At 35.2% G+C, this 25,004-nt stretch overlaps 2 protein-coding genes across 2 annotated transcripts; one reads left to right on the top strand and one right to left on the bottom strand.

Moving 5' to 3' along the window:
* Positions 1-3,867: 3,867 nt before the first annotated feature.
* Positions 3,868-4,839, bottom strand: LOC130844660 (olfactory receptor 11H12-like). Its single transcript, XM_057720777.1, is given in 1 exon segment — positions 3,868-4,839. A coding segment is annotated over 1 exon segment (948 nt). The 5' UTR covers positions 4,816-4,839.
* Positions 4,840-23,766: 18,927 nt separating this feature from the next.
* Positions 23,767-24,708, top strand: LOC130846249 (olfactory receptor 4K14-like). The gene has a single exon (XM_057724362.1). It carries the CDS (start codon positions 23,770-23,772, stop codon positions 24,706-24,708), a length of 939 nt encoding a protein of 312 aa, XP_057580345.1. The 5' UTR covers positions 23,767-23,769.
* Positions 24,709-25,004: the final 296 nt, after the last annotated feature.

Below are 25,004 nucleotides of genomic sequence, written 5' to 3' on the forward strand. Positions count from 1 at the left end.
ATACTATGTATAAGATGCTATTCTGATTAGCCTCATTTATTCATCACAGTGTGATGAATAAGGATAATTGAGTATTATCCTTAGCTCCATTTTATATATTAAAAAATGTCAAAAAAGAAAGCCCAAATAGGGCTTCCTAGGTGGCACAGTGGTTAAGAATCCGCCTGCCAATGCAGGGGACATGGGTTCGATACCTGCTCCAAGAAGATCCCACAGGCAGCAGAGCAGCTAAGCCCATGCACCACAACTATTGGGCCTGTGCTTTAAAGCCGTGAGCCACAACTATTGAGCCCACGTGCCTAGAGCCAGTGCTTTGCAACAAGAGAAGCCAAGGCAATGAGGAATCCATGCACCACAATGAAGAGTAGACCCCGCTCACTGCAACTAGAGAAAGCCTGTGTGCAGCAACAAAGACCCAACACAGCCAATAAATACATGAATAAATAAATAAATTTATATAAAAAAGCTCAAATAATTTGCAGAAGCTCACACAGTTAGTGATATTACTTAGATTCCAGAGTGTTGGCTCTTCTCCTCTATGTAGTAGAAAGGCAGTTTGCCTGCCTGTGATCAAACACCATCTTCAAATATGTAAGTTACTCTTTGTGCCTGTTTCATCCTTAGTAAATTGGAGATGCAATAATACTGAATGAGGCCTTTTCGCACCTTCTGAGATGCCCCACACTTCATCTGTGGAGTGTGTTTGTCTCTAAATAAATCCACATCTTACTTATCACTTTGTCTCTCACTGAATTCTTTCTGCGATGAGACATCAAGAACCTGAGCTTCATTAAGTCCTGAAATCAGATGTCATCAAGTACTTCTATGTTGGCTTCTTCTAACACCACAGACCTTGAGTTTTGCTCTGCATCCTATCTCCTGGCCCAGTGCATGCCACATAGCTGTGACAGTTCTTACTTGCTGTGTGCGGGATCTTTAGTTACAGCATGCACAAAGGATCTAGTTACCCCGACCAGGCATGGAACCTGGGCCCCCTGCATGGGGAGCACAGAGACTTACCCAGTGGACCACCAGAGAAGTCCCAGCAACAGCTGGGATCTTAGTTCCCAGACTAGGGATTGAACCCATGTCCCCTGCTGTGGAAGCACGCAGTCTTAACCACCGGGCAACCAGCAAGTTCCCACATCTTTCTTTTTAATATGCTTTCTTCTTTATCATTAGTTAAAATAATGTAAAATTAAAAAAAATAATACCGAATGAGCTCTTTGGGTTGTCATGAGTAGTTAAAGTCATGTATGTTAAGGGCTTAGGACAGTGCCTGGCACAAAACAAGTGGCTCAAAATGTTAATTATTATTCGTTTCAATGTAGTCGACAAGAGCAAACCCTGTAGTGGTGGGTTTGCACATCTAAAACTTGTTAAACTAATAAATTCACTTTCTTTTTTTCTTGTAATATTGTATTCCCATGTTCCCAGTGCCCTTATTTTTCCTGGAAACTTGAACATACATAATGCTTGGTTTTATAAATAAATTTTACTTTGTGAGGTAGTTAGTAGCAGTTGAGGGAGATTCAATGTTTGTTCAGGTTAACAAGAGTTTAAAGGCAGCTAATAAACACCATGACTCCTCCTTGAAGGTAAAAAATGCTGGCTTTCTCTTTTCATTTCTCCTGAGGAAACCACTAACCAGAACAATTATTTTAAACATCACTTTGCTGTGTTCTTTTGAAAGCTTAAATACTCAGAAACAAACAAATGAAAGAATACTGTCTTCTTACTGCTATTCCTAATGATCTTTCTGTCTTCACCTCTCTCACTTTCTTTGGGATGCAGTTCGACCTTGAAAAAATGTCACCTACAAGTTGCAATGTTACAGTATGGAAGGTTTGTAAAGCAATCATCACATTCAGTGTTATAAGAAGAGGTCACTGAAAACCAGTGGCTGCAGAAACACATTAACTTATTAACCCGAGGTAGGGCTGAAATATTTCCTGCCTTGACTACCTGTTTTTCTAGAGCCCATTCCTTATTTTATCTCAGGAAATTTAAAAGCCATGTACCTGGGAAAATGGTATAGTTAGAAAACATCCTCAATGGACTACAGAACAAGAAATTATGTGGCAGAGTTCTGATAAGTAAGAATGACTTAGGAGCTTGAGCACTCCTCACATTAAAAACAAATAGTTGTTTCACCTGGAATGTCCATTTCAAAACTCACAAATACATTCCTATATTTTGAACTGAGTCATCCATCTCTTTTCCACAAAACTTTTAAGGTAAAAACCCTACAGGGAAAATTGTTACATGTACAAAATATTCTTACATCCTGGATTTTCTGGGGCAGTTTTGTTTTTGGATTAAGTGAGAGGCCTAATTTAGGTTTTCAATTTGCAATTTATCATCATGACAAATCTTTATAAAGATTTTATTGAGATTAGTTTTTACAATAAAAGAATGGAAATAATGTTCAAGGAAAGGATTGGTAGTGGATGGAACGAGAATCTGATTCTCTGAGCACTAATTCTGTAAGCAGTCATTATTGTTTAGTGGCGACATACATTTTTCTCTTAATCTACATTCTGAAAATTCCTTCTTATATTCTTCACAAGTCAGCTACAAGTTACTTGGAAGGACAGTTTTCCTTCTGGAGAATAGTCACTTCACCACTTAAAAATTTACAATCCATGCAATATTACTTGAATGGAATATTATAGTTCCTAAAAATAATTCTAAAAACTTGTCATAATACGGAATAAGTTTGACATTGTATCAAATAAAGCATACATACAAATGAAAATAGTTCTATTACAGGGATTGAATTCTGCATGTTTTTCTTCTTTAAAATTTTTCCTCAATGTTGTTTTGACACTGTTTCAGTAACAAATAACAATGAACTGTCATTTATTTATTTATTTATTTGAACTTAATTTATCCACAAGACCATTTCCCTCTCTAGTTTTTTTTTATTTTATTTTTTTTATTTTTATTTTTATTTTTTGGGGGGCACACCAGGTTCAGTCATCTGTTTTTATACACATATCCCCGTATTCCCTCCCTTCCTTGACTCCCCCACCCTCGAGTCCCCCCCACCCTCCCTGCCCCAGTCCTCTAAGGCATCTTCCATCCTCGAGTTGGACTCCCTTTGTTATACAACAACTTCCCACTGACTATCCTCTCTAGTTTTTAGGGAGAGATGCTCTATTACCTAAAACCCCATTGCTAGATCAATTAAAGTTTTAGTGATACTTCATTTTGGTGAAAATATTAGTACTCAGAATATTTATTTCTGAATACTTTGATTGATTCTGTTATGTATGGAATTAGAACCTGCCCTTTAGGGCTTAGAAGGGGGTATGTGTAATGGAAACAAGATAAGTCTGGATTAGGCTAGCATTGATTGTTATTGTCCAGCAGAAATTTTGGATGATTGCTTTTAAGGGTTTATTTACTAGGAATGACCATGTCACAAAAATAATGAAGTCAAATATGACAGGAACCACAGTCAGAAGAGAATATATTTCATTCTTTTATTTACAAGGAGCCAACTAAACAAGCAAAATGACATAATTATAATTTTACTGATCCTGTAACTACTAATCTAAATTATCAAATGGAAGATAGGAATTTTTATCACAGATGAATCATATTAACTATCCAAAAAAACCTAAATGTGTACATTTCTTATTTAATATGCAGGCTAAGTGCCAAAGAGGAACCCAGCACTTCCACTTATCTATATAATCTCAGCACTTTATGGTTTTAAGTGGCCCCATAGATACTTAATTTCACAGATTGATATAGGTTAATATCACTAGACCTATATTTGAAGATCTTGATAACGATATAATTCTGGTTGGTTTTTGTTAGACTATACTGACCTGAAATGGACAGGTCATCTAGTATGTCTTACCTTATGTTGAAACTCCCCAGAACTCTCCTCAGGGCTGTCTTTATCTCCTTATTCCGGAGGCTATAGATGAGCGGGTTGAAGAGTGGGGTCACCATAGCATAGAACAAAGTTGCAACTTTCTGCATCCCAGCAGAATGTCCGAGTCCTGGGCTCACATACATGACCATCAGAGAGCCATAGAACAGTGATACCACAGCGAGATGAGACCCGCAGGTGGAGAAGTCCTTATGTCTCCCAGTGGCTGAAGGCATACGCAACACAGCTATTAGCACAAGAGTGTAGGACCCAAGGATGAAGAGGAAGTTACCAAAGATAACCAACGAACTTAGGGTGGAGCAAAGCAGTTGGGTTTGGGGGACAGAGACACATGCCAGTGCAAATAGGGGCCCTGGGTCACACACAACATGGTCAATAATGTTTGGACCACAGAAGGGCATCTGCGAGATGAGAACAATGGGGATCAGGAATCACAGAAATCCACAAGCCCAGCAGATAAGGACCAGTTTGGTACAAAGATGCCCAGTCATGATATTAGGGTAGTGCAAGGGACGGCAGATAGCAAGGTACCGATCAAAGGCCATGACAGCCAAAAGTAAACATTCAGTTGTTCCCAAAGAAAAAAAGAAATAAAATTGGAGGAAGCATCCAGCAAAGGAGATGGTCTTTTTATCTGAGAGGAAGTTGACCAACATCTTGGGGACTGTAGAAGAGACATACCAGATCTCTAGAAATGAGAAATTCCCCAGGAACACATACATGGGGATGTGGAGTCGTGGGTCACACCACAAGGCACAAATAATGACCCCGTTCCCTGTTATGGTCAGAGCATATGTTGTAAGGAAGAGCGAGAAGAGGAGGCTCTGAATCTTCCACTCACAAGAAAAACCTAGGAGTATAAATTCTCTTACAAAGGCAAAGCTGGAATCTGGCTCAGAGATATTCATTGTGTCGGTAAGCTGCAAGGTCAAGAGACAAGTATTTTTCCGTTAGCACTAGTTTTAAATGTGTTCCTGTTTAAGAATAAAGAGAGGACTCATTTTTCAAAAGAGTCATCAGTTAGGAAGGAAATGTGTTCTACTTGTTCTTGGGTATATTCTCTGAGTTCTGCGCACAGTAGGTAGCTGGCGGCACGGAAGCAAACTTTTGCCTGCTTCTAAATCTCTCCCTTACTGTGATAGAACTAGAGAACTTTAAACTCCTTTTGTAAGCTTGTTATTTTGAGGGCAGGGATGATCTATGACAGGTTTTGGATAGCATGTAACACAAAGTTAGCACTTAATAAATGTACTAGTTTCTTATTCTAAATGCGTCTTATGGTGAAAGAGACTCAATAGAGAAGGTTTTATCGTTTACATCTCAGTTAAATATATTACATAATGTATCATTTAAAAATGAAAAAGAAATGGATGTATTTTACACTAAGTTGGAAGTAATCATTTAAAAGCCAATACCTCTGCATTTCTGCTTAAGCATCATAAAAATGTAAGACCATAATATTACTTACCTACATTGACTTTTTATATTGTAATGTTGCAATGTCTTCTCTAGAAATCAGTGGCTTTAAGATTTCACTTAATCTTTTATTTAAACAAAAGTTTGTGGAGAAAAAGCTATGTATGGGATTTTATTTTTTCACAAATTTTTGCTGTTAATTTTACTTATAAGCTAGTTTCAAGTAAAACATTTCCACTGTTTGAGAGAAGTCAAATGCTTTCTTTTGTCATAAGTAAATTTCTTTCATCCTACATTCTCATGGAAAAGATGCCAGTTATCTGGATTCCTTGAAATTTTTGTGTGTGTGGCAATGTGCAGGGATATGATTCCGAAGAGTTGTGAGGTCTTATATTTTGGGCACAAACAAAATTTTCAAAATGAATTTTTTTCCCACCTATTGTCCACACAAGTGCTCTAAGAAGTCTTTCATCATAATTTGGTAAAAGCTTGTGCACCTTTTAGTGATATGAATCCTTTCAAAACTGCTCCAAATCAGGAGCATTAATAAATCAACATAAGGAGATTATGGTATGAAAGGGGATTGGCGCAGAGGTCTCAGGATGCTCTGCTGCCCTTGAAAGCTATTGTGGCTTTGATATTGACGAAATCTCTAAGGACCTGTGAAATAAATCATATCCTTCTGTCTCCAGCTGGATAAAGAGTCTATTGCTGCACAAAATTAAGACTGCACTTTCTTTATCACAGGATCTCCTGAGACTTGGCCTGGTAGCATTAAGGAAGTTCTCCTTCATGCCAATTGTTCTTTAAAAAATTAAACTATTGCACATTCTCTGAGGGATCAGTTAAATGTAATAACAACTTCTCTAAGGCACCAGTATTTACAAATCACTTGCCCATCTGAAACATGGATTCCAAAAGTTTCCAGAAGACACAGTTTGTGGAGCAATAACACAGGATATGTCACCAAAAGTTCTGATAGGAATGTTTCAATTGTCGTGCATATTTTGTAGGATACAGAGGTGATGTGCAGAGAGCCCAGTAAGCTAAATGCTGAGGTACAAAAACTGTAGGACATTAGTGATAAGAATTTGGAGAATTTAGAAATAGCTTTTAGAAGGACAGCATGGTAGAATTCTTTGGATATGAGAGAAAAGAGGGAGAAGTTTCAACATTTAAGTTAATTGACTGAAATGCTTAAGAGGAACATGTGGCTTCCCAACTAACATCTAAAAGCAAATTCCTTATACTGAAACACTAAGGAGGAAAAAGAGTACTTAGACCTTTATTATCTCTTAGTGATACTACTTTAGTCCAAAGAAACCCCTAAAATACCCTTGATCTTATTACCTGTGTGCTTAAAATCCATCAGTGGTTTCCATATTGAAAATTTTCTGTCTTCATAAATTGACTTTGAATTACTTCTCCTGTCTTACCTTCCCCTACTCCCTCTCTCAGAATAAGTGGACAGCCTTTCATTCTCTGAGCAGCTTTCAGTTTCCCATATTTGCTTCTTTGTGGTCACTTTCTCTATTTGGAATCCTTGTTACCTCCACTTGTACCTGCAAAACCCCATCTATCCTTCCAGATCTAGTTCAAATGATATTTTCCCATTATATTTCTACTCCTCTAATGAAAGCACCTTTTCCATTTTTGAATTTTTATTTCACCATTTTTGTATTTTTATTATCATACTTTTCAGAAGCTGTTTTATGTTATGTTTGTTTGTATTCCTATCTTTTTTCCTGTCCCAGATTGTAATGTCTTTGAAGGCTGACAACAAGTATTATTCAACTTTCAACTAATCAAGGTGATAAAAATACATTGTATTTATTGGTCCTCATTAAATATTTGTCAAATGCATGGAAGTCTTTTTTATTATCTGAGTTTTATTATTTGTGAAATCAACACCTACTGCACCAAAGTAAAAAAAAAAAAAAAAAGAGAACTCCAAAGTGCCTGACAATATTGCACTATATTTACAGATGGGAAAGAAATTCAGAGGGAGGGAGAGATCTGTGTAGGTTAAAACTCATTATGAGAGACTTCTTAGAAAGCTCATTGAAGAAATGGCTTGAAATGTGACATAGAATAGTGCTGCTCCAAGTGAGATTAGTGGATCAGTGCCGTCCTCAAATTGTTACCAATTCATGACAAATTAGCGGTTAAGATTAAGCATTTAGAAAATTTTATAGATGATTGCTTTTATGTATGATGAATCTAATAATATGAAAGTGGTCTATATTTTTTGTTTTTTTAAGTTGAAATATAATTAGTTTACAATATCATGTTAGCTTCAGGTGTACAACATAGTGATTCAATATTTTTATAAATTGTACTCCATTCAAAATTATAAAATAATGACTACATTTCCCTGTCCTGTACAATATATCCTTGTTGCTTATTTATTTTATGCAAAGTAATTTGTACCTTTTTATACTCCTCCCCCCATTCTCTCTCCCCACTAGTAGCTAGTAGTTTGTTCTCTATATCTGTGAGTCTTTTTCTGTTGTTAATTTATTCATTTTTTTATTTTTTAGATTCCACATGTAAGTGATAACATGCAGTATTTGTCTTTCTCTGTATGACTTATTTCACTACGTATAATACCTTACAGGTCCATCCGTGTTGTTGTAAATGGCAGAATTTCATTTTTTTTGGCTGAGGAATATTCCACTGTATGTATATATATATATATATATATATATATATATATATATATATATATATGTCACATCTTCTTTATCCATTCATCTCTTGATGGACACAAATTGTTTCCGTATTTTGGCTATTGAAATAATTCTGCTATGAACATCACGGTGCATGTATCTTTTCTAATTAGCGTTTTCTTTTTCTTTAGATATATACTCAGGAATGGAATTGCTACATCCTATGATAGTTCTATTTTTAGTTTCTTGAGGAACCTCCTTAGTGGTTTACATAGTAGCTGCACCAATTTATATTCCCATCAGCAGTGCACTAGGGTTCCCTTTTCTCCACATCCTCGCCAACATTTGGTATTTGTAGATTTTTTGATGATGGCCATTCTGACTGCTGCGAGGTGATACCTCATTGCCATTTTGATTTGCATTTCTCTGATGGTTAGTGATGTTGAGCATCCTTTCATGTGCCTGTTGGCTTTGTGTGGCTTCTTTGGAAAAGTGTCTATTCAGCTCTTCAGCCAGTTTTTTAATTGGGTTGTTTGAGTTTTGGTATTGAGTTGTATGAACTGTTTGTATATTTTGGGTATTAACCCATATTGGTTATATCATTTGCAAATATTTTCTCCCACTCAATAGCTTGTCTTTTAGTTTTGTTGATGGTTTCCTTTGCCTTAAAAAGCTTTTTAAGTTCAATTAGGTTCCATTTGTTTATTTTTGCTTTTGTTTCCTTTGTTTTAGGAGACAGATAAAGAAAATATTGCTATGATTTATTTCAAAGTGTGTTCTGCCTATGTTTGCTTCTAGGAGTTTTATGGTTTTTGGTCTGGTCTTACATTTAGGTCTTTAATCCATTTGATGTTTATTTTTGTAAATGGTGTTAGAAAATGTTCTAATTTCATTCTTTCCCATGTAGCTGTCCTGTTTTCCCAGCACCACTTTTTGAAGAGACTGTCTTTTCTCTGTTTTATGATTTTGTCTCCTTTGTTGTAGATGAATTGACTGTAAGTGTGTGGGTTTCTTTCTGGGTTCTCTTGATCTATGTATCTGTTTTTCTGCCAGTGCCATACTGTTTTGATTACTGTACCTTTGTAGTATAGTGTGAAGTCAGAAAGCATGATTCCTCCAGATCTGTTTTTCTTTCTCAAGATTGTTTTGGCTATTTGTGCAATCAGCCTGTTTCCAGGTGTAAGACAAATAAAGCACTACAATGTCCACTAGCCGAACTGCATTGACTATTACCACTTTGGCTTTATAGTTAAAACAAGAAAAGAATGACAAATTGTGGTTTTGCTAGTATAAATCTAATGATTTCAAAATGGTGCCTCATACCTGTGCTCCAATGTTACTGGTGTTTCCTTCACCCTCACTTACTAAGCCACTTTTCAGAAAGTACCATATTGGTTTTGGATCCAAGGAGCCAATCTCACTTATGCAGTGCTCAAACAGCTGCCTCTTATAGACATTTAGGCTCCTATGTTCAGTCTAAGGTGCCATGCCAAATTGTTCCCTCCCCTCAATGTGAGTTCCTCTTTGAATTCCTGGCTTTTTTTTTTTTTTTTCTGCCAATGAACCTTGGTACAAGATCCTTCTCATCCCATTAGGACCCACCCTAACTTTGTATCCCAGGAATAAAGTGTGTGTGCTTGATGCCTTAGACTCCTTGAGCACATTGGACCATGGCCTCACCAGAACTAAGCCACAGAGAGGGAAATAAAGAGTCCAACTACATCCCTTCTTTAAGGTAAAGACTGCCTACTAACCTGTTCTTATAGATCTAAGAGGGGACACTCAACTGACTTTTTTCTCATGAGAAAGAAACTCCCCTAAAGTTCTTTGCAATCACCCCCTCTTCACTTAGAAAAAGCATCAGTTTGCCCTTATATTTGTAATCTACTTAACACCTCAAATCTCAGCTCTTGTATGAGGCCTTTCCAGGTGTCTCCAGTTTAGTTAACCTTTGCCTTCTTTGTATGTGGTCATTGTCAGCTTGTATAATTATGGAATTTATTATAGCTTTCCTTGATTTAAGTTCTTGGTTTTCCATGGCAGAGATCATGGTCTAGGATTGCTCATGGATTCTAATATAAAGGCTTACAAATACAGGTGCTAAAAATATTTTTTAAATAAGTAAAACTTTTCCCCTCAACATTTTTATATTTTACTGTAGTTATTATATTAAATGTCAGGAATCCAATACAAAAACAATCTATAATGATATTTCAAAATCAAATCATTTTCAATTCTTTCACTCATGAACTTTCAGTTTTTATCCATGAACTTATTCAGTTTTCAGCTACTTAGAACATTTTTCCGTTATTCTACTGTTGTTCATCTGTATTCTTTCTTTTTTCTTCCCCTTTCTCTTACCTACATTTCAATCTCCCCCAGATCAACATCAACAACCTACTGTATAGTTTTCTTACAATCATATAACCACAAGACAGGGAATGATATTCCATTTGTATTTTTCTACTTGTTTTTCTCACTTAACATTATGTCATGAATTTTCTTCATAGTCATAGATACAATTATGATTTATTATTTTTAATAGCTGTATGAAGTCCCATGATGTAAGTGTAATAGGCTGTATTCGACTATTCCCCTATAAATTAGTATTTCCCCCCCACCCTTGTTGACACCTAAACAGTGGTAAAATGGATGGCTGTAGACATATCTTTTTACGTTGATACTTTTATTTCCATACAACAGACTAGCAAAAAGTAGTCAGAGTATCTTCTTCACATTAATAGGTAATACCAGGATTGAGAAACTGATTTCAGTCAGTCACACTAGGGATTAAAATTAAATTAATCCAAATCAACTGGATGTGAGATAAAGCTCACTCTCTAAAATGTGTTATTATTTTAATCTGCTCAAGAAAGGAAGAAATCTTGCTGATGTTTAAACTTTTGCAGTAGAAGCCTTTAAGAAATTTACAATCCTGTCATAAATCTAGTGTTTAAATTCCAGGCTGTCTTATAACACAAAGAATTGAGTTTCAGAGGTTTAAGAAATCTTCGGTCATTAAAGGAAAGGTGAAGAGCCAAGCAATTAGTAGCTCCTACCTACCAAGTACAAAAGATTGTTCTTGTCACAATCACAGTCAACTGTAGACTGAGTGGAGTTTGGAGTCCTCTGCTGGAGGACTCAAACTGTAGCTGTACAGTGTGAAAAAAAATCAAAACTATGAAGTTCTAAGGAGAGTAACCAGAATACCCACAGTGCAAGCCATAAATGTGATTGTTGTTAATTTCAAAGAAGAAAAATACTGAAGAAATGGCCTTTGTGGGGATCAAAACCACATGTGATAATAGCTCCTGCAGATGTGCCATACACAAGTGTATGCTATCTACTATGGGTGAATCCAGGAAAAACTTCCTCTCCAAGAATATATAGGAGTAAAGTTAGGAGCAATAAATCCTCTTCCCTACAGGCTGAAATAGGCTGCTGTCAAGTCAGCTGCAGAAGGTCCCAAAACAGGGACTCTGCCCCTCCCCTTGCCCAGGCTGGGATACTCCCTTAGTTGGCTGTGGCTGCACCTTCCAGAGATGTTATAGTAACCACACAGACACAAGCAGCATTGGGTACATGTCAAGGAATTCTCAGGTGATGCATAAACTGGGCTCTCTACTTCTTTCTGAGTAACAATTTCTGCAATTTCTGCAAGATATCTTTGACTTCTTCCTCTTTATCAGCCATCATTTCCAAAGTATAATTGACTAATGTATAGTTTTAGGTGTATAATATTACTTATTTTAAATGGTTCAGTTGAATTAGTGTTTTTCAAATTACTTCAATTTATTTATTTACTATATAACTTTCAGGTGTACAGCATTATAATTTGACATCTGTATACACTACTAAGTGATCACCAGCAAATCTAAGTCTATTTATCATCCATCACCATACAGTTGACACCCCTTTACCCATTTTGCCCACTCCTCATCCTCCTTGTCCTCTGGTAACCCCTAATCTGATCTCTGTACCCATGAGTTTGTTTTTGTTTTGTTTGCTTTGCTTTCTTGGATTTCACATATGAAATCTAAGTGAAATCATATGGTATTTGTCTTCATCTGATTTACTTCACTTAGCATAATATAATATCTTCAGGGTCCATCCATGTTGTCACAAATGACAAGATTTCATTCTTTTCTACAGCTGGGCAGTATTCTATTTTGTATATATACCAGGTCTCCTTCATCCATTTATCCATCAATGAATGCTTAGGTTGTTTTCATATCTCAGATATTGTAAATAATTCTGCAATCAACATGGAGATGTATATATCTTTTTAGAGTTAGTGTTTTCATTTTCTTTGGATAAATACTCAAGAGGAATTGCTGTATCATATGGTAGTTCTATTCTTAATTTTTTGATGAATCTTCATACTGTTTTCCATAGTGGCTTCACCAATTTACAATCCCATCAACAATGTACAAATGTTCCCTTTTTTACCACAACCTTTCCCACATTTATTATTTCTTTTCTTTTCAGTAGCAGCCATTCTAATAGCCATTCAGTGATACCTCATTGTGATTTTGATTTTCATTTCTCCAAGAATTAGTAATGTTGAACATCTTTTCATATGCCTGTTGATGATCTATATACCTTCCTTGGAAAAATGTCTATCAGATCCTTTGTCCATTTTTTCATCAGGTTGTTTGTTTTTTGTTGTTGTTAAGTTGTATGTGTTCTTTTTTATGTTTTGGGGTTTTTTTGGCTGCAAGCCATGTGAGATCTTAGTTCCCTGACCAGGGATAGAACCCACACCCCCTGCATTGGGAGGCGAAGTCTTAACCACTGGACCACCAGGGAAGTCCTGTATATGTTCTTTATATATTTTGAATATTAACCCCTTAATGAACACATGATTTGCAAATAACTTCTCCCATTTAGTAGGTTATCTTTTCATTTTGTTGATGGTTTCTTTAGCTGTGCAGAAGCTTTTCAGTTTGATGTAGTCCCATTTGTTTATTTTTGCTTTTTTTTAATCTTTACATTTGAAGTCAGGTTCACAAAAACATCTCTAAGACTGATGTCAGTGAGGTTATGGCCTATGTTTTCTTCTGGGGATTTTATGGTTTCAGGTCTTACACTTAAGTCTTTAATCCATTTTGAGTTAACTTTTGTGAATGATTTACTTTTATTCTTTTAGAGTCCAGTTTCCCAACACCATTTACTGAAGAGACTATCCTTCTTCATTGTGTATTCTTTACTCCTTTGTCATAAATGAATTGTCCATATATATGTGGGTTTATATCTTGGTTCTAAATTCTGTTTCATTGATCTGTGTGGCTGTTTTTGGGCTAATACTACATTGTTTTGATTACAGTAGTTTGGTAGTACAGTTTGAAATCATGGAGTGTGATACCTCCAGCTTTGTTCTTCTTTCTCAAGATTGTTTATGCTGTTAAGGATCTTCTGTGGTTCCATACAAATTTTAGAATTATTTATTCTAGTTCTGTGAAATATACCATTGGAAATTTGATAGGGATTGCATTAAATCTGTAGATTGCTTTAGGGAGTAAGAGCATTTTAACAATATAAATTCTTCCAATCCATGGATACAGAATATCTGTTCATTTATTTGTGTTGTTTTCAGCTTCTTTCATCAGTGTCTTACAGTTTTCACTGTATAGGTCTTTCACCTCCTTGGTTAAACTTATTCCTCATTATAAAATTCTTTTTGATGCAATTGCAAATGAGATTCTTTTCTTAATTTCACTTTCTGATAGTTTGCTATTATGTACATAGATGCAATAGATTTCTGTATAATAATTTTGTATCCTGTGACTTTAGTGAACTAATTTATTAGTTCTAATAGTTTTTTTGGTGGAGTCTTCAGAGTTCTCTCTCTCTAGTATTATGTCATCTCAAATAGTGACAATTTTAATTTTCCTTTCAGATTTGGATAACTTTATTTCTTTTCCTTGCCTAACTGTTGCAGCTAGGGCTTCCAATACTCTGTTAAATAGAGATGTTGAGAGTGGGCATCCTTGTCCTGTTCCTGATCTTAGAGGAAAAGATTTTAGCCTTTCACCATTATGTATGATGTTAGCTGTGTGTTTGCCATTGTATGGCCTTTATTATGTTTAGGTACTTTCCCTCTGTACCCACTTTGCTGAGAATTTTTATCATAAGTGGATGTTGAATTTTGTCAAATGCTTTTCCTGCATCCATGGAGATAATCATATGATTTTTATCCTTCTTTTTGTTAATGTGATGTATCACAATGATTGATTTGTGAATATTGAACCATCCTTGCATTCCTGGAATAAACCCCACTCAGTTGTAGTGTATGATCTTTTTAATGAATTGTTGGATTTAGTTGCTAATATTTTGTTCAGGATTTTTGCATCTCTGTTCATCAAGGATATTTGCCTGTAAGTTTTTTTGTGATGTACGTGTCTGGTTTTGTTATCAGGATGGGAAACGCTGCCTTTGTAAATGTGTTTGGAAGGTTTCCATTCCCTTCAAATTTTTTGAGAGTTTGAGAAGTGTGAGTAGTAACACTTTGAATTTTTTGTTAGAATTTGCCAGTGAGACCATCTGGTCCTGGGCTTTTTTCATTGTTTTATATTACTGTTTCAATCTCCTTACTAGTAATCAGTCTATTCAGATTTTCTACTTCTTTATGATTTAGTCTTGGGAAATTGTATATTTCTAGGAATTTATCCATTTTTATGTTGTGCAATTTGTTGGAGTATAATTGTCTGTAATAGTCTCTTATAACTCTTTATATTTCTGTGGTATCTGCTATAGATTCTCCTCTTTCATTTCTGATTTAAGAGCCCACTCTCTTATTTCCTTGGTGAGTCTAGCTAAAGGTTTTTCAATTTTCCTTATCTTTTAAAAGAACTAGCTCTTAGTTTCGTTGATGTTTTCTATCTTTTCTAATCTTTATTTCATTTATTTTCACTCTGATCTTTACTATTTCCTTCCTTCTACTAATTTTGGGATTTGTTCTTCTTTTTTAGTTCCTTTAGGTGTAGAGTTGAATTGTTTATTTGGGATCTTTCTATTTTCTTAAAAGTATGCTGTGTCGTAGAACCACTTTAACTGCATCCCACAGATTTTGGTATGTCATATTTCTGTTTTCATTTGTCTCTAGTGTTTTTTTATTTCTCCTTTAATTTTTTCAGTGACCCCATTGGATGTTCAGTAGCATGTTGTTTAATTTCCATTTGTATTTCTCTGATGTTTTTCTTGTAGTTGATTTCTAGTGTCATATCTTTTTGGTTGGAGAAGATGCTTAATTTGATTAAATCTTCTTGAATATACTGAGAATTGTTTTGTGGCCTAGCACATGATCTATCCTGAAGAGTGTTCCATATACATTTGAGAAATAAGTGTATTCTGTTGCTTTTGAGTAGAATGTTCTATATATATTTATTAAGCCCATATGTTCTAATGCATAATTTAAAGCTGAGATTTCCTTAACTGATTTTCTTTCTGGATGATCTATTCATATAAGTGGAGTGATAAAGTCTTCTGCTATATGTTACTGTCAATATCTCCCTTTTATTCTTTAATATTTGCTTTATGTATCTTGGTGCTCTTTTGTTGGGTGTATATACATTTATAAATGTAATATCTTTTTGCTTTATTATTATGTAATGCCCTTCTTGGTCTTTTATTACAGTCTTTATTTTGTCTGATATTATATAGCTATTTCAGCTTTCTTTTTATCTCCATTTGCAGGGAATATCTTCTTTTATCCCTTCACTTTTATTTTTTTATGTGCTCTTTCTTTTGAAGTGAGTCTCTTTTAGGCAGCATATAAATGGGTCTTTTAAAAAAATCCATTCAGTCACTCTATCACTTTTGATTGGCAAATTTAGTCAATTTACATTTAAATTTTTAACAGGTATGTACTTTGCCATTTTGTTTATTGTTTTCTGGCTTTTTTGTTTGTTTGTTTTTCTGGCTGTTTTTGTAATTCTTCTCTATTCCTCCCTTCTTCTCTTTCTTCTCTTGTATTTTGCTAGTTTTTGTTAATGTTATGTTTATGGTCCTTTTTCTTTTTTTTGTGTGTGTGTAGTTACTATAAATTTTTTCCTTGTGATTATTGTATGGTTTACATATAACATCCTATGTAAACAGCGACCTATTTTAAGTTAGTAGCACCTTAAATATGAATGCATTCCAAAGCTTTATCTTTTACTCCTCCTTCCATGTTTTACACTTTCAATGATTCATTTTATATCTTTTTATGTCATGCATTCCTTAACTAATTATTACACTTTTAGTTAATTTTACTACTTTTGATTTTTAACTTCATGCTTGCTTTATAAGTAATTTATCTACTACTTTTATTACATATTTACATTTTCCAGTGAGATTTTTACTTTCATATGTTTCTTATTATTAACTTGTCCATTTCTTTTCAGCTTAAACATTAAACATACCTTTAACATTTTATGTAGAACCGATTTAGTCATGATGAACTCATTTAGCTTTTGCTTATCTGGAAAACTCTTGATCTCTCCTGCTGGATAGAGAATTCTTGGTTGTAAGTTTTTTTCCTTTTAGGACTTTGAATATGTCATGCCACTCTCTTCTGGCCTATAAAACTTCTGCTGAAAAATCTGCTGATAGCTTTATAAAGTTTCCTTTGTACATAACAGGTTACTTTTCTCTTGCTGCTCTTAGGATTCTCCCTTTATCCTCAGCTTTTACCATTTTAATTGTAGTATGTCATGGTATGTATCTCTTTGGTCCATCTTATTTGGGATTTTCTGTGTTTCCTATACCTGGGTAACTGTTTCATTCCCTAAATTAGAGAAGTTTTCAGCCACTATTTCTTCAAATAATTTTCTGGCCCCTTTTCTCTCTCTTCTCCTTCTGGGACCCCTATAATGTGAATGTTATCCTGCTTGATGTTTCCTAAAGGTCCCTTAAGATATCTTCACAAAAATTTTTTTTTCATTTTGCTTCTCTGTCTGGATGAGTTCCATTGTTTTGTCTTTCAGCTTGTGGATTCATTCTTCTACCTCATCCAGTCTGTTGTTTAACTCCTATGGTGTATTTTTCAGTTCAGTTATAACTTCCATTTGTACTTTCTTATATTTTTAATGTCTTTTTTGAATTTCACTATGTCTATCCATTCTTCTCTTGAGTTTGGTGAATATCTTTATGAAAGTTAATTTGAACTTCTTATCAGGTAGATTTCTCATCTCCATTTGATTTAGTTTTTTTGTTTACTTGCTTTTTGTTTTGTTTGTTTTACCTTTGTTCTTTTGATTGGAACATGTTCCTCTGTCTCCTTATTTTGCCTATTTTTCTGTTTCTATGTAGTAGGTAAATCAGCTATATTTCCCAGTCCTAATGAGTGGATTTACTTAGGAGATGTCCTGTGGGGCTTGGAGGTGCATAGCCACCTACCATCAAAGCCAGGCACTCAAGGGGTGTCCCTTATATGTGGGCTACATGCACCCTCCTGTTGTGACAGAGTCATGGCACTGATGCACTGATGGGTGGGACTAGGCCCTGGACTGGCTTTGGGGCCCAGTTGCAGCTGCTACAGGGCACTGGTGGGAAGGGCTATTACTTATCTGGCTCTGAAGTCTGGCCAAGGTGCAGGGGCAGGAGTGGTCTCAGTGGAGCATACCCATTGGCACTAACAGGTTAGAGGGAGAATTTCAAAATGGTACCTGCTGGCTCCAGCATTAGTAAGGTATCCTGAGATTACAGAACTAATTCCCACCAGTGTCTCAATCCCCAAGGAGCATTCAGTTGGTTCCTGCCTTTCTGGCAGATGCTTCAGAATTAGTAAGTGGATCCCCTTCACCTATGGTCCATGCATTTTTTCAGTGTGGCATTTTTGCACTGATTTTTGGGTTAAGTGAGTCTGTGCATGGACCCTTTAAGAGTGGGTTTTTCATTCCGTTAGTTCTGTAGTTTTCCTGGATATGTTCCTCATTAGTGTTCAAAGTGGGTGTTTTGAGGGCATGTAGCCCACATATAAGGGACACCCCTTGAATGCCTGGCTTTGGTGGTAGGTGGGTATGCACCTCCATGCCCCACAGGACATCTCCTAAATAAATCCATTCATTAGGACTGGGAAATATAGCTGATTTATCTACTACAATCCTGTGTAGGATTGAGGTGCCTGATGTGGGGCCTGAATCCCTCACTCCTCAGGGAAAATATCCATAGTTTTTGATCCCCCCAACTGAATTTCTACAGCTGGAGTGTGGAGATAACATCTCTTCCTCTCCTACCTGTATTGATGCTCTCCTTTTACGCTTTGTTGTGGTGAGGCTCTATTTGCCCAGTTTCCTGGTATCTTTTTGAGGGAATTATTCCATGTGTAGTTGTAGATTTGTTGTGTCCATGTGTTCAGGATCTTTCTATGTTTCCATGTTGAACTTATCTTGGCAATAACTTTTTAGATTCAGCACCAAAGGCATGATCTATGAAAGAAATCACTGATAAGCTGGACTTTGTGAAAGTTAAAAACTTTTGCTCTGTGAAAGACAGTGTTAAGAGCATGAGCAGACAAGATGCACTGGAAGAAAATATTTACAAAAGACATAGCTGATAAAGGACTGTTATCCAATATACACAAAAAACTCTTAAAACAATAAGAAAATGAACAACCTAATTAAAAACGGGTAAATCCTGAAACAAAATCTCTCTAATGAATATATACAGAAGGCAAATAAGCATATGAAAAGATGTTCAATGTTACGTATCATTATGAAATTAAAATTAAAACAATGAGATATCACTGCACACCTATTAGAATAACTAAAACCAAAGCATTGACAACATCAAGTTCTGGTAATCATGCAGAACAGCAGTATTTCTCATTCATTGCTTTGGGAATGCATAAGTAGACAAAAATTCATCAGTAATGTAGTAGACCTGAAAAACACTATGAACCACTTTGACATAATTGACACTTACAAATCGCTTTGACCAAAAACATGAGAATACTCATTGTTTTGAAGTACACATGGAATATTTACTAAGACCATATTCTAGAACACAAAATAAGTCTCAATATATTTTAAAGGATTCAGGTAATACAAAGAGATTTGTACATAAATATTCATAGCAACTTTATTTATGAGAGCCAAAACCTAGAAACAACTCAAATGTCCCGCAGCAGATGAGTTGATTAATGAATTGTGGCATATACACACAATGGAATGATACAAGGCAATAAGAAGGAATGCACTATTGACACACACAACATAATAAATATCAAAATAAATATGCTGGGTGAAATGAGTCAGACCAAAAAAAGTACATACTACATGATTCAACATATAAAACTCTAGAAAATGCAAACTAGAAAATGCAAATGTATAGTAATAGAAAGCAGAGTAGTAGTCATTTGGGGAAGGAGGATGAGAGGAGGGATGGGAGAGGAGGATTATCAAGGAACATAAAATAACTTTTAGAGGCTGATGGATATGTTCATGCTCTTGATTGTGATGATGTTTTTGTGGTGAACACATACATCAAATTTTATCAAATTGTACAATTTAAATATGTGCAGTTTGTTATATATTAATTATACCACAATAAAGTTATTTAAAAAATCTAAAAAGTCAAATTAGATGTATTTTATGCTAATGTCAATATTTTTTAAAAAACAATCTGAATATATCTTAATAATTTGACATCCAACATAACTATCAGGACCTCAAGTAATTATAGATAACATTGAAACAAATCAGTCAGGTGACCAAGATTACCTGCTATTTAGGAAACATTAGGCATGCATTGGAGCATGCCATCCATATCAGGGTTTTCTATTGATGGTCATATATCGTGCTGATCAGGATATGATTTCTCTTGCAACTGGAACTAGATCTTAATTGTATCTGATGATTTAGATCTAGTTAGAGATTAAGACCGCAGAAGACATCTTTCTAGTACTTATAGGTTAAATGAAAAATAATATAAAACTTCACTGATGTTTAATGCTTAGCTGTTTTATATGTGATTTTTCTTGTCTCCCTGTTCTGATTTCCAGAATATGCAAAAGTTCTCGCTCTTAATAAAGAAGTTCCCAAGAGATGTCCAAGGTAAATTATTTTCATGATTCTTATTCTGTCCAAAACAGAGAATAGGAAAATTTCACTCAAGGGATTCCTTCCAGTGATGAATATATGTCAGGCTGTGGGAAAGTACTTGCATGGATACTGTCTCAACCCAACAATGGATATCATCTCAAGCACATATCAGAAGAGTAAAAATTAATCTGGTCTTAGAGAGATTTGTGTATAGTAAGTTATCTCACATTCTCTGTGACTCTCTTCTTTAAAATAATTTAAAAAATATTTCTATGTTTCTGTTTCATGAATACCTGCTATGCTTGGAGTTGAGCATGGCTTGTTTAGCTTCTGATCTTTGAAGAGATAATTCATGGGTTTTCTCCTCCTATTATATTCCTACTGGAGTTTTATGTACACTCTTTAACAGCAGTGTGCATACCACCATAATGCTGTGCCTCACATATGCTCTCAAGTCTGCTTTGGAAGATCACAGTTCTTTGACAGCTACTTGGTTATTAGCAACTTCCAGCTATCCTGGCTAAATGGTTTTTGCCATTTAAGAAGATAAAGTGTTTTATATTAGAGAGACCATTGCATACTAAGATAACTTTTAGTATAGAGATAGAAGAAAAAAAAAGTTACATATCCAGTGAGAGGTGATATAAAACTTAGTTAATGTAGGATTAATAGGGTTTAATAGGATTAAAACCCATAACACGAGAAAAAAGGAAGGCAGCTTTAGGTAATGGAAGGAACTTGGACTATCTCTCAGTATACCTCACCCAGTGTATATCTCAGGCAATCTGTTAAATTCTGTGAGTCCAAGTTTCTCTTTGTAAAATTATAAATATTGAGAATCTCACAGTTTTAGGATTACTATTATAAAAAATTAATGGAAGGACATTGCATGTAGACCAGAATGAAAAATGTTTTGCTCTATTTTAATACTCCAAAAAGAGTAACTCAATTTGTCTCCTTTCCCTAATTTTTCAATTTGACTAATTCCAAAGTTATCACTACCTCCTTTTGTGAAAACTCACCCTAAGTTACAGAATTCCAAAGGTGCTTTAAAGGAATGTGTTATTGCCTCTTGCCAGTCTTTTTGAAATATTAAACTCCTGCTGGATAAAAGCAGAAGTGAAAGGTGAAAAAGTTGCTAAGCTCATGGAAAGCAAGAAGCAAGTCTGATATTTTCCTTGCATCTACATCGTATGGGGTCGCTAAGCATCTGCTTATTAATTTAAAAAAAAATGGAAGCAGTAGGTCTTTTAAAGAAAGATGATTCTATGAATTTTGTTTATAGAAGGTGGTTGGCTGTTTACTAAGATCGTTGCCAGTAAGTTTTAGAGAGTGTAGAGCTTTAAGTTGCATTTTAATGAATAAAAAAGGGAAATAACTAACATTTATTAAACATGCACTGAGTACCAGAAAACTTTTAAGTGCTTTCTGTGTATTTTTTGACACAACAACAAGTCTATTAAATTGAATGTTCTCTTTTGACAGATGCGGAAATGGAAACAGAAATAAATTTAGCTCAGGTGGCAAGGTGAACAAGTAATAGAGTTAAAGTTCAGACCAGATTTGACTAAAAGTCCATGGTTATTCTACTAATTACCCCAAATATTTGATTAATATTAATAGAGTAACATAATTAGTCTACCAATATTGTGAAATATTAACAATTTCAAAACTGCTGAAAAATATGATTTCTTTTAGGTAAATTGTTCTCCTGCAATGAAGATATTCATCTTTAAGCAAATTCTTCTCTCAAACACAGTTGAAATTCTACTTTTGCTATTATCTATCTTCCAGGTTCCTTATTCCAACAGATACAAAAATTAATTATTGAAAACTAATCCTGGAAAGATTTATCTTGACAAAAATTGTTTCAAGATAAAGGTCAAATTGTTCAAATTTCTCAGGGGACCTAAGTCTATTGGATATAATATCAGATTGTTTTCTTTAGAAATTAAACAAATCTCTTATGGAGAATATGTTTATTTGTAGTTGTGAGACTAGTATTACATGTTCTCCTTTTCACAGAAAATGCATGATTTAACTAATTTCTTTAAGACATTTTCTTTCTTTTTATCCTTTGTCTATGCTTCTTAGTTCTCTATATAAGGGAAGGGGAAACCAGAGCTCATGCTAAGGTAATGGCTTTCATTGTTCACCTGCTCTCCTTGACATCACCCTTGAGATTTCAAAGCATAAAAGGAGATGCAACATTTGTACAAATGAACAAAACAAAACAGAAATAGACCCACAGACATAGAAAACAAACTTATGGTTACCAAAGGGAAAGGAAGTGGAGGGAGAGATAAATTAAGAGTTTCGGATTAACAGATACATAGTAGTGTATATAAAATAGTTAGCTAATAAGGACCTACTGTATAGCACAGGGAACTCTACTTAATATTCTGTAATAACCTATGTGGGAAAAGAATCTTAAAAAGAATGTGTGTGTGTACACACACACACACATATATCGGATTCACTTTGCTGTACACCTGAAACTAACACAACATTGTAAAATCAATTATACTTCAATAAAAAATAAAATTTAAGAAAAGAAGATGCAATACCCAAAAAGTAAAAGAAACCCAAAGGAAATAAATAAAGGCAGAAGAGAGATATGCAATTATATTTCTGCCATCCAGCTTGAGAGGAATTCTCAATTTACTTAGGGGTGAATATAAGCAATATTATTATTCTGTTTAGAGATGAATAACTGGTGATCTCTGATGTTTTAACTTCTTGCTCAGTCAGTACTATCAGTCAAAGACATACTTTGCTTACACATGTTTGTAGCTTATTCTCATCTTAGAAGGATATATTTTTTAACTTTCATGGCAATATTTCAAAGCATCCATTGGTATAGTTGAAGGTAAATATTTTCTATTGGTAAGCTTGAGTTATAAGAAACTTCCATTCAGAGGTCATCAAATCAGAACCTGAGTCTGAGTTACCTTCCGCTTTGGTCAATTTCTTTCTCACATAACCCTCCACTGACTTTTTTTCCTAATAGATCTAGTTTACTAAGTAAATTCCATTTAATTGTGATTCTAACCAATGCTAAATTTTGTGCCTGATTTTGCATGTGAATTATCATGTCATGGTATTTATTATATAGCCTTCTATATTTCTTCTCTCCTAAAGGTTGTTCCAACATATATTGTAAGGTAATAAGCTAAAAATTTAGTTTTATGATGTCTTATAGAAGAGGCTCAACCGAGGCTTGAAGGAATCATTATGCTTAATACAGAGAAACTGTACTTTTGTGCCATGTCATTTGTTCTGGATTTCAGTATCTGTTCACCATTATCTTCCCAAGTAGATGACTTAAATTTTAGTTATTAAGCTATAATGGTCGCTGTTGGTCCCTCATCCAGATTCTTTTCACTGGAGTAGCAGATTGAAGTTAGCTTCTGGTTAACACAACAGTCTTTACTTAGCCTTTCATTTTGCTGTTTGCCTTTCTCACTTTCTCCTTGTGAAAGTACTCTCTCAATCATTCCTAAGAATCTTATCTTGGAAAGCCAGTGTTAGGCATTTTGCTTCTCTTTTGGGCATACTGTCGTAGCATTTTGCCAAGATTTGTCTTCCCAATTACAATTTTCACTTTCAGATGTAGATGCTAAATTTCAATGAACTTTAAATTTCAATGAGATAAAATTTCAACAGAATTCTAGAAATTATGTACCCTTTCTCATCCCACTAACTGACAATCTATCCTTCTTTCTAGGTTATTTTAGAGGACACAGTGAATGAAATGGATAAAGGAAATCTGTCAGTAGTGCCAGATTTTGTGCTTCTGGGACTTTGCCGGTCATGGAATATGCAGGTCTTACTCTTACTGATATTTTTTATGCTTTACCTGATTATTGTATCTGGGAATATTGTCATCATGATTTTAATCATTACTGACCCGCATCTGCATTCCCCCATGTACTTTTTGTTGGCCAACCTGTCCTTTGTTGATCTGTGGCTTTCTTCAGTAACTACTCCCAAGATGATTACAGACTTTGTCAGGGAGAACAAGACTATTTCCTTTGGAGGCTGCATGTGCCAGATCCTCTTTGTGCATTTTGTTGGAGGAGGTGAGATGGTGCTATTGGTGGTAATGGCATATGATCGCTATGTGGCCATCTGCAAGCCACTCCACTATTCAGCCATTATGAACCTGCAAAAGTGCGTTGGGCTTGTGGCAATTTCCTGGACCACTGGCTTTGTGCATGCCATGAGTCAAATGGTTGTGACTGTGCAATTGTCCTTCTGTGGCCCCAGGGAAATTGACAGCTTCTTCTGTGATATACCACTGGTAATCAAGCTTGCCTGCATAGATTCCTATAACTTGGGTATATTAATGAATGCTGACAGTGGGGTTCTGGCCATGACCTGCTTTATACTGTTGCTGATATCCTACACATATATTCTTCTTACTGTTCGCCAAAGCTCTAAAACTGGTGCATCTAGGGCACTCTCTACCTGCACTGCCCACATCACAGTGGTGGTGCTCTTCTTTGGGCCCTGCATCTTCATCTATGTGTGGCCACTCAGCATCACCTGGGTGGACAAATTTCTTGCTGTGTTTTATTCTGTTATTACACCTCTCCTTAATCCAGCCATTTATACTCTGAGAAATAAAGAGATAAAAAATGCTATAAAGAGATTCAGAAGCTACTACATGCATTCTAAGAGAAATATTTAATGCCTAGAAACCTTACTGTAAGCACTCCAAATTGACAACATATTGACCTTATAAAAGAGGTTGAAAATTCTATGCACTCAGTTTATATCTACATGTTATGTGTGTTTCCAAGTGCAGGAATAGGGTTAATATAAGCGAAGGGATTTCAACATTTATGAATCAACCAGTAGAACATCATGAAATATTTCCCTAAAATTCAAACACTAATAATCCTTCTTTGTGAGGGGATTATCTAATCAGTCTTCCCATGCCTTTAACTCTGTTAATTGAGAAGCTGAAGTTCAGTCAAAGTCATA

This window comes from Hippopotamus amphibius, chromosome 2 (genome assembly GCF_030028045.1).
Source record: "Hippopotamus amphibius kiboko isolate mHipAmp2 chromosome 2, mHipAmp2.hap2, whole genome shotgun sequence".
Taxonomy (NCBI): domain Eukaryota; kingdom Metazoa; phylum Chordata; class Mammalia; order Artiodactyla; family Hippopotamidae; genus Hippopotamus; species Hippopotamus amphibius.

Coding starts and splice junctions, on each gene's coding strand:
- LOC130846249 (XM_057724362.1), top strand. CDS start 23,770: ATGGATAAAGGAAATCTGTCAGTAGTGCCAGATTTTGTGCTTCTGGGA.